Below are 10,897 nucleotides of genomic sequence, written 5' to 3' on the forward strand. Positions count from 1 at the left end.
GATAATACTGATTCGTCTTTACCTATTTTATTTCGTATGTATTTAAAAGTATATATTACAAAACACGAGTTTATAAGGCTCGCTATAATGTTTTAACAAAATTTATTAAAGGAATAAACAAGGTAAACAGAGTGTAATATATGTTTGTACTATTTGTTAAGTATTACATATGAAAGATAAAGATATCGATATAAAGATATACTTTTATTTGCGTACGCATAGATATAAACATATTTTATGTATCAGAATGTATGTATGTATATATATATATATATACATATACATATATATAAATATAATATCTATATATATATTTATATATATATATATATATATATACATATATATAAATATAATATCTATATATTTATATATATATATATATATATATATAATATCTCGAATTTATTAGATGAGGTGATAAAGGAAAATATGTTTCTCTGTGAACAAAGGTATAAATCTTTATTTGTTAATTAATAATTATTTGCTATTTACAGTCTTACCTGTGAACAAAGAAACGACAATTTACGTTTGTTATTCTAACTATTTAAATTTTATTTTCTATATTATCTTTATAAAAATTCTTTGTAATTTCTCGTGCATAGGTTCTATTTTCTAATGCCCGTTTTTCATCAAAATCTTAACGGCTCGACTTGTAAATAACAAAATTCAATCGAAGAGCGGGACATAAGAAGAGCGACAAATCTAAATTAAGAAAGTATACTTTCTTTACATATATATTACATAAATATATATTTGTGTATAAAATATAATTTTCATACTATACGTTAAGAAGAAGTACTTAATTTTATATTTTAATGGAAGCTGCTATTACTACAATAATAACATTAACTGTTTATACCAGATATATGCAATTATTAATAAATAATATATTATTTAAATATATAATGAATTATTAATATTAATAATTTATTATTTCAATATATCTTATCGTCGTGAATTTGTTTATATAAACACAGCTTTCTAGAAAAATAATATATACAATCTGGGAGATATAAGTTTAAGAATATCCATTATCAACTTTTTAATCAGAATAAAAAAATAAAAAGGTAGTTCATTAGTGTCGGCGAAATATGTATCTTCATTTGTATAAGTATAACGGGAAAATACAAGAACTTATGATAGCTGACGTGATATAACGAATTTCATGGAGGGGGATAACATTATTAAAAAGAAGAATTCATCGCTGACGATTTCAGTTGGTGTCCAAATTTCTATTTCAGACAAACGAATGTAAAATATCATAACATCATGAATGAGTTTAAGGAGCTAGAGGAATCGTAAAAATTTTCCAGATATGCTGATCCGGAACCAGGTGAAGAAGTTGTTATTTCCGGAATCGCTGGTAGATTTCCAAAATCCAACAATTTGTATGAATTGAAAGATAATATTTTTAATCGCAAAGATTGTATCACAGATAACGGAATAAATAAAGGTATCGATTATACGTATATAATCAATTTTATTTAACAACGTAACCATTAAACAATATTAATATTTTTTTATCTTTATCTTTTATTAGAGCATTCAAAAATTCCACGATGAACGGGGAAAATTAACAATATTGAGAAATTCGATGCATTATTTTTTGACGTCGATTTTAAAGAAGCACATACTATGGATCCTATGGGCAGAATATTGTTCGAACATACTTATGAAGCTATTGTAGATGATGGAATTCATCCAAAAGATCTTCGTGGAACGAGGACAGGTGTATTCTTAGGTGCATGCTTCTCCGATACAGAGAAAACTTGGATCTACGACAAACTCTAGGTAAGGAAATCGATCAAACGATCAGTTTATAGATGGATTACTTATATAAAATTACTACTATGGTCGGAGAAACCGTATAATACGTCTTTTCAATTGTAGGTAAATGGCTTTGGTATCATAAGCTGTAGCAAAGCTTTTATGGCCAGCAGAATTTCGCATTGGTTGGGTGTCACTGGACCAACATATAACGTCGATACCGCGTGCAGCTCAAGTCTATTTGCGATGGAACACGCATATAGAGCTATACATAAAGGACAATGCGATTACGCGATCGTCGCTGGATTAAATCTTTGCCTTCATCCATTTGTATCTTTGCAATTTAAACGTTTAGGTATTAATTATGATATTTTCTTGAAGCATTTTTCCTTTTTTCTCGAATTATCATGAGAGTATTAAACAATTACTCTATATTATACCTCTCTAACAGGAATATTGTGTGAGGATAGTCGTTGCAAGTGTTTCGACGAAGATGCAGATGGTTACGTGCGCAGCGATGCCGTAGTTGTGGCATTTCTGCAAAAAGAAAAAAATGCTAAAAGAATCTATGCAACAGTTATCCATGCGAAAACAAATTGCGATGGTTATAAGGAACAGGGAATAACATTTCCTTCTAGCCAAATTCAGATTACTCTTTTCAAAGAATTCTACGATGAATGCGGTGTACCAACAGCTTGTATAAATTACATCGAAGCTTATGGTACAGAAACTACAGTTGGTGATCCTGAAGAAATAAATGCTATAGATCAGATTTTCACAAAAAACAGAAACAATCCTCTTAAAGTCGGTTCCATCAAATCAAATTTGGGTCATATCGAACCAGCCAGTGGAATGTGCTCCATTGCTAAGGTAAAAATATTTTGAAGTATAAGACGAGACAATTATTCGTCCAGCTTCGTTTCTTTGATATATTACAGGCGATAATATCGATGGAGTCAGGCCTAATACCACCAAATATTAATCTTAATCAACAACGCAAAGACGTAAAAGCTTTTACAGAAGGGAGAATCATGACTGTTAGCGAAAAGTCTCCGCCTGATGGGGAATACATAGCCATTAACTCTTTTGGCTTTGGTGGTGCTTATGCTCACGTCTTACTTAAATCAAATCCAAAAACAAAGGTCAATAATGGATTGCCAGATGACGATTTGCCAAGACTCGTAACTGTTTCTGGACGTACCGAAGAAGCAGTTGTAACCATATTAAACGATGTAGGTGAAATGTTCATTTAAATAGAAAACATAAAGATATTATACTTGTTTATTCTACAGTAAAATAGAGCAATACAATTTCAACATCTTATTACGTAGATCGATAATCGACCGATAGATGTAGAATTTATTCGTCTCCTTCATGATATTCATCTCAAAGAAACATCAAGTCATTTATGTCGAGCATACACGATAACTAGTTCTAAATCGTCTGACGAAAAATTGAGAGAAATTGAAAAATATTCTGGTATAAAAAAACCAATATTGTTTGTTTTTTCTGGAATGGGATCGCACTGGTCTGGTATAGGTACGAATATTTTTGTTCTATTATTTCTTCGTAACTATGAAAATAATAAACATTGCGATCAAATGTACTGGAACGTAGAATTTGTTATTTACAGGTCAAAGTCTAATGAGATTCCCTATATTTGCTAAAGCTATAGAGAAATGCGACGCTGTATTAAAGCAATATAAATTGAATATTTATAAAATTTTAACTGAAAATGATAACAGCATGTTCGACAATATCTAGCTTTCGATCGTCGGAATTGCTGCAGTTCAGGTAATATCGACAATTATTTATTTATTTGGGAGAAGTGCATACGTTCGATAAGATCTAACAAAAGGAAAAAATCTTTACAGATCGGTTTGGTAGATCTTCTAACTTCCGTAGGTGTAGTACCAGATTACATCATCGGACATTCCATTGGTGAACTTGGTTGTGCCTACGCAGATGGATGTTTTACAGCAGAGGAAATGATATTAGCAGCATATTCGCGAGGAATTGCCTTGATGGAAACAAAAATATCTCAATGTTCTATGGCAACGGTAGGGCTTTCCTATGAAGATCTAAAAAATTGCTGTCTTGTTGATATCGACATCGCATGTCACAATGGAACTGAAAGTACAACTGTTAGCGGACTGACCGATTCTGTGAAGAAATTCGTTAAAAAATTACAGGTTCGTTTGAATATAATTAGGATCTAGCCAATAAAAATATTCCTTATTATTAAATTGATTTTTTTGAATGTGTTTGTATTTGGAAGACAACTGAAGTTATCGTAGAAGAGATAGCTAGCAATAATATACCTTATCATAGCCGATATATGGCAGCAGTTGGATCGAAACTTTTTGTATATTTAAAAAAAGTGATACCAGTAACGAAGGCACGAAGTGAAAAATGGCTCAGTACATCGGTGCCACGAAACGCGTGGTCGACATCAGCCGCAAAACTCTCGTCAACTGAGTATCACACCAATAACCAGTTGAAACCTGTACTCTTTGCAGAATCATTAGCTCTGATTCCGAACAATGTTGTCACGATTGAAATTGGATCGCAAAATCTACTACAAGCTACTTTAAGGAAATCATTGCAACCAACCGTCAAGAATATTGCATTAAATCATCTAAATGATAAAGATAACGTGATCATTTTTCTGCAAGCATTAGGGAAGATTTATAACAGCGGTATACAGTTTCATTTTACTAAATTATATCCACACGTAGAATATCCGGTCAATCGTGGTACTCCAATGACATCCCCACTTATTAAATAAGAATTACGAGGATATAGAAAACGAAAAAGGCTAATAATTATTTCTTCTGAATGTAATGTAGAAATTCAACGTTATTATGTGTTTAGATGGAAACATTCAGACAACTGGTTTGTGACAGATTACAATAGACCAGATAGAATTGATTCTGGCGAACGAATATTTGAAATAACGATCGATTATGAAGAATTTCAGTACGTTATTGATCATGTGGTCGATGGCAGAAATTTGTTTCCAGCGACAGGATATTAATGTTTAGTTTGGCAAACTTTCGGCATGATGATAGGACAACTGTACACGGAATTACCTGTTGTCATTGAAAATATAAAGTTTAATCGAGCTACCACCATACCGAAAAAAGGCAAAATTGAAATGATAGTCATAACTCAAAAAGGTATCCATTCTCCACAACTAGTATCTTCATATTGTTTTAAAGACGTTAACATATTTCGTTCTTTGAATGAACAGGCAGTGTGTAATTTCGAAGCGGCCGAAACAGGTCTTGATATTGTTACTGGAGTGATTCGTGTTGCAACAAACTTGTTACAAGAGAAAATACCCCTTGATCTGATCAAATCAAATATCGGCAATGAGAAGAAAGCATTAGATGCGAAAGATATAGCGGCCTCTTTCGAAGTTTAAACAGTGTTTCAGTTTTAGGATAAAAAGGACATATCGAGTGAAAAAAAAATTGAGTAGCATTCCTGGATAACATATTGCAGATGAAAATACTCTTTACAATACTCTTTAAAATACTCTTTAAAATATTCTTTACAATACTCTTTAAAATACTCTTTAAAATACTCTTTAAAATACTCGATTTAGATACCCGAGGTTTATTCGTACCGACTGGAATTCGAAAATTGATAATAGATACTAAAGCTCATCAACAATATCTGCAAAGTTTGACAACCAATAAAACATGTAAATATTTACTTTTAATTCAAAGTGAATCTAAATAGCAAATTCCTTTATATTCAATAATATTATTTCAGATGTACCTGTACAATTATTAGAGGATATTGATGTGATTGTAACAGAGGGTGTGGAAATTCATAACATTAGGGTCAGTGAGATTGCTCGGAAGAAACCTGTCAGTGATCCAATTATCGAAGAACATAAATTCATTGCTTATCGTGACAGAAGGGAAATGTCATTACGCGAAATATTAACGTTATCTATGCATATTACTCTTGAGAATATACCAATGATGAAAGTGAAAACAATAGAACTCGTTGAGGATAATGACAATATATCTGCAGAGAAACTTGTTTCTCCATTGTTCAGAGACATTCTAGCCAATTTACCTTCGATTCAAGCAAACATTAATTTATTTGTACCACCAAATAAATTTGGCGAAGAAGACATTCTTAAAAATGTTGAAATTTTAGAATCAACAAAATTACGAACAGATGATGTAGCGATATTAGCAGTTGGATGTGGTTTATTAACCAATGAAAAAAAGGACAGTTTAAAACAACTTTTAAAATCTACAAAAGATGGAGCTTTCCTTTTATCGCGGGAAAAAGAAAATATACCATTGGACTTTTCTATTCTAAAGGAATTTCAATTAGGTATAGTTTTGGAGAAACGTACTTCAGAGGAATCGTGAATATTATTAAGAAAGATCAAGAAAATTTCGAAATATACTCAATTTATTAATGTTAGGAGCAATGAATTTAACTGGTTGAAAGAAGTACAAAATGTGCTTGCCAATGAAACACAAGAAGATAACATGAGGGTGATACTTTTTAAGGAAAGAAACTTTGAATCTGGCCTCTTAGGATTCATTAATTGCTTACAAAAAGAACCTGGAGGCAAAATCTTTCGAGCTGTTCTAATTCAGGATCTTAAAGCGCCTAATTTTCTTTAGAATTGTCCCTTTATTCGGAACAACTCAAAACCGATCTTGTCATCAATGTTTTACGACCAGGAAACGTATGGGGATCATATAGACATCAACTACTTCCATCCGGTGAACCAAAGCTTATGTATCATGCCATTGTTAATCAGTTAGTATGTAAGAACATTTCATCCGATTATCTTAAATATCATGGAATAATACAATAAAATTTGTGCAATAACACTTTTTAACAGTCACGCGGAAATTTAAGTTCATTAAGATGGCTCGAAGGACCAATTACGAAAGACTATCAAAAGGAAGATCTTGTTCGTATCCATTATGCATCGTTGAACTTTAGAGGCGTGATGTTGGCAACAGGTAAAATAGGATTAGATGTATTCCAACAGGACAGAAAAAATGTTGACAACTTACTTAGACTTGAATATAGCGGAATCAGTATTGGTGGTCGACGTATTATGGGAATTAATCCAAACAAGTGAGCTAATTAAAAATCATAAGATTGCGATTTAATCGTGAAAATAATAAAAAATAACAGAAAATGAAGGAAAATAAAATGAATAATATTCTTTCTTATAAAATGAATAATATACATATCAAATCTTTGCCAAATGGACAAAACCTTTTGATGGACCGTACCTGAAAGTTGGAGTTTGAAAAATGCAGCATATTTGGAAGATACGCAATACCATGCGTATATTCCACATGTGTTGCTGCACTTTATATTAACAGAGAAATGAAAAAGGGTGATAGAATACTTATCTATTCTGGTGCTGGTGGTGTTGGCCAAGCAGCGATTACCATAGCTCTTCACGAAAGCTGTAAAATATTAACTACCGTTGGTACACCTGAAAAACGTAAATTCATTAAAGAAACATTTCCCAGTATCGACGATAATCATATTGGAAATTCTAGAGATACTAGTTTCGAACAAATGATTTTGCAAGAAACCGACGGTGGAGGTGTAGATATAGTTCTAAATTTTTTAGCGGAAGAAAAACTTTTAGCATCTCTGCGTTGTTTAGCCTATAGAGGACGATTTTTAGAAATTGGAAAGTTTGATTTAGCTGCAAATAATCCGTTAGACATCGATGTCTTTACGAAGGAGATCAGTTTCATGCTGTAATGTTAGATCAAATTATAGTTACCAAGGACGGAATCAAGAATGAAATAAATTCAAAAGTAAACAAACTCCTTAAGGAAAATGCAACCAAACCGATTGTAAGAACAATCTTCGGCAGAGATCAAGTAGAGAAAGCCTTTAGATTCATGGCTGCTGGTAAACATATTGGAAAAGTAAGTTGTGATCGTTGTTTTAATATTCATTTATTTGTACTATCTTAAATTATAACTCGAAATCCATCTATAATTCCGTAGGTACTAATAAAGGTAAGCAAAGAAAATAAACCACTGAATACACCGATCTTAACTGAACCATATTATACATGCCAAACAAATGTTATTTAATTATTGGCGGCTTGGGTGGATTTGGTTTAGAATTAATCGATTGGTTGGTTCTTCGATATGCTAAAAATATTGTCATTACTTCGCGAAACGGCTTAAAGAATAGTTATCAACAAATGAGAATCAAAAGATGGGAATCATACGGCGTGAATGTTAAGATCCTTGTCGGACTCCATGCGGCTAAACGAGAAGACTGCGAGTTTATAGTAAAATTAGCAACAGATGAAGGTCCCATCGATGGTATATTTAACCTCGCGGTTTCTTTGAAAGATTTTATTTTTCGTAACCAAACGATGAAAATTTTTGATGAATGTTTCAAGGGAAAGGCATGGACAACGAAACATTTGGACGAAGTTACTAGAACGCTTTATCCAAATCTTCGGCATTTTTTGTCTTCTCTTCCGTCTCGTGCGGAAGAGGAAATGCTGGCCAAACGAATTATGGTATGGCTAATTTCGTTATGGAAAGAATATGTGAAAATAGAGTAGAAGAAGGTTTGCCTGGATTAGCTATTCAATGAGGAGCGATTGGAGACGTCGGTCTTGTCGCGGACATGCAGGATAACGATAAAGAACTTGTTATCGGCGGTACTCTACAGCAAAAAATAACATCATGTTTAAAAGAAATCAATTGATTTTTGTTACAAGATAAACCTATAGTTGTTAATATGATAGTCGCTGAAAAACGATTAGGTGCCGACAGTGAGGAAAATGTCGTAAATACTGTCTTAAAAATTATGTGTAACTTTCGGTTAATTCATGGTTATTGCTAAATTTAATGATTTTATTTTTTTCGCCCGCTTTTACTATCTCTATCTTACTTAAATAACAAATTCTTGATTATAGGTATTAAAGACTTGAATAGTATCAATCCACATACTTCATAAAACAAACTTTAAAGCGCGGATATGAAATATATCTCAACGCGGAGGATATTCGTAGCTTAAACTTTGCCAAACTTATGAATATGAACAATAAGCTATCAGATGATAGTAATCGTATTGAAATTGCTACCGACCAAATATTATTTGGTACAAAAAAATTGATGCAATTGTTCGGCGAAAAACTTTCCGCCGATGTAATTATTTCCCTTAAAACTAAACCAGAGGAAGGTCAGAGCGAGATATTCTTCATTCCAGGTATTGAAGGCTGTGGTATCATTTTCAAAACATTAAAATCGAAAATTAAGTTGCCAGCGACTTGTTTCCAACTTGGGACAAATTATTAATTAGAAACTGTAGAAGAAATGGCCCTTTCATATCTACCGGTATAATCTTTTACTAAAAATATATTTGATTAAATTAAATATTATTCAATCTGTCGTATTAAAATGATATGTAACTTTAATTATTACAGCATATATTAGAGAAACTTAAAGATTGAAAAGATTTTACATTAGTGGGATACTCATTCGTATCGCTTGTAACAATTGAACTCACACGACAATTAGAAACTAAACGGTTTAAAGGTCGACTAATTTTGATAGATGGTGCTCCTCAACTAATGAAAGAACTTGTAAGCCAACAGTTACAGTCATCATTGGAGGAATAACTGCAAAACAACATTCTTGTTAGTATCGCGGAGACATTTACATCTGTTAATATTGAGTAGGTTTGTCATTTTTTTTCTATTTCTCGCTATTGTCAAACGAATTTAAAAACGTTACTTTCCAGCTTGTACTTGAATTGGAAAAATCCAAAACGTGGGATGATAAGTTAAATGCATTCTTAAATGTATTGCCTCCCGAACACAAGCAATTATATTTGGAACAGGATCAAAAAAACGCCATCTTGTCATTTTATGTGAGACTGCAAGCATCCATGAAATATAATCCAGAACCAATTTTATATATAACAACACCGATTATATTGTTTAAACCGATATTATCGTCTGTAAAACATACCTCGTATGATTATGGACTACAGAAAGTAAGTTTTAAAAATTTGTATACATAATAAATATAACATTAATCTACTATAAAATACTGTTTTTCTCAGATAACTGGTGGCGAAGTAGAAGTACATGTTATTGATGGCAATCATTCCACAATATTAGAAAACAATAAAATTGCAATGGTGATTAATCGTGAACCGCTTGAGAAGAACTAATGAAAATTAAATGAAATAAAGTAAAAAAATATATATATATATATATATATATATATATATATACATATATATATACATATATAAAGCAAAATATATATATGTATACATACATATATATTTGCATAGCAAGAATACGTAAATATGAATAAAAGCGATTTTTCAAAAGTAATGCGAATCTACAAGCAATTCTTGTCGCATTACCCTATTAATATTATAAATTATTTTTGCGACAGTAATGATAATAACATTGAAAATAATAACATAAAAATGACATTATTTGGAAATAATTAAGTAACTGTAATTATCTCCACGTTTGTAGTTAATTCTACTTTTTAAATAAATTTCAAATGAAGGAAAAAGAAGAAATAACGATATCTCTTCTTAATTTATTTCGACATGTAAAAAATTAATTATAAACTTTCTTGTAAAGTGACAATATTAACTATTCATTTTTCTTTGTTTTAATAAAGTGTGTAATTTTGCTTTAATTACCAATAATTTTTGCTTTATTTACTTTCATTGAGAATACTTACAATATTATCAGCATCCTGATTAATCCTAAACAGTCTTTACTTTCTTAACGCAACCAAATTTTCGGCAAATAAATTTTATTTCATTTAAGTCATTCAATCATTTAAGAACATATCTTTGATAACCAGGAATTATCGCTATCTCTCACAGATCAAGAAGGAACAAGATTTTCGGCGGGCTTCTTTTGTCTCGAATTGAACCGTCTATCGTATGATGTATTCTGACTTGTCACTTTATCGCCATATAATTGGTGAGACGCACATCGATGCGCTCTTTATCTGCGGCTCGTGCATCTGCACTTACGATGATTTTCGCTCTGTTACACTGCGGTTACATATTGTGAAAAAGAGGTTACTATTTATATTCTGCGAAAAAGTAT

The 10,897-nt window shown here is 31.6% G+C and overlaps 4 protein-coding genes across 4 annotated transcripts; all 4 read left to right on the forward strand.

Moving 5' to 3' along the window:
* Positions 1-1,932: 1,932 nt before the first annotated feature.
* LOC146872530 (fatty acid synthase-like) lies at positions 1,933-4,807 on the forward strand. The gene is made up of 9 exons (XM_085661390.1): positions 1,933-2,125; positions 2,222-2,640; positions 2,709-3,002; positions 3,102-3,309; positions 3,404-3,459; positions 3,535-3,564; positions 3,645-3,962; positions 4,049-4,526; positions 4,620-4,807. Exons 1-9 carry the CDS (start codon positions 1,933-1,935, stop codon positions 4,805-4,807), a joined length of 2,184 nt encoding a protein of 727 aa, XP_085517516.1.
* LOC146872531 (uncharacterized) lies at positions 4,680-5,250 on the forward strand. Its single transcript, XM_085661202.1, has 2 exons — positions 4,680-4,969; positions 5,024-5,250. The coding sequence occupies exons 1-2, from the start codon at positions 4,832-4,834 to the stop codon at positions 5,195-5,197; spliced, it is 312 nt and encodes a 103-aa protein (XP_085517328.1). The 5' UTR covers positions 4,680-4,831; the 3' UTR covers positions 5,198-5,250.
* A 27-nt stretch (positions 5,251-5,277) lies between these two features.
* Positions 5,278-6,564, forward strand: LOC118449630 (uncharacterized). Its single transcript, XM_035884431.2, has 2 exons — positions 5,278-5,479; positions 5,551-6,564. The coding sequence occupies exons 1-2, from the start codon at positions 5,278-5,280 to the stop codon at positions 6,165-6,167; spliced, it is 819 nt and encodes a 272-aa protein (XP_035740324.2). The 3' UTR covers positions 6,168-6,564.
* Positions 6,565-6,872: 308 nt separating this feature from the next.
* Positions 6,873-9,968, forward strand: LOC118449634 (fatty acid synthase-like). The gene is made up of 7 exons (XM_085661201.1): positions 6,873-7,712; positions 7,794-8,120; positions 8,201-8,323; positions 8,726-9,146; positions 9,236-9,486; positions 9,553-9,807; positions 9,877-9,968. The coding sequence occupies exon 1, from the start codon at positions 7,153-7,155 to the stop codon at positions 7,540-7,542; it is 390 nt and encodes a 129-aa protein (XP_085517327.1). The 5' UTR covers positions 6,873-7,152; the 3' UTR covers positions 7,543-7,712; positions 7,794-8,120; positions 8,201-8,323; positions 8,726-9,146; positions 9,236-9,486; positions 9,553-9,807; positions 9,877-9,968.
* The last annotated feature ends 929 nt before the right edge of the window (positions 9,969-10,897 follow it).

Source organism: Vespa mandarinia, chromosome 14 (assembly GCF_050613455.1).
Source record: "Vespa mandarinia isolate Hongniang chromosome 14, ASM5061345v1, whole genome shotgun sequence".
NCBI classification, from domain to species: Eukaryota; Metazoa; Arthropoda; class Insecta; order Hymenoptera; family Vespidae; genus Vespa; species Vespa mandarinia.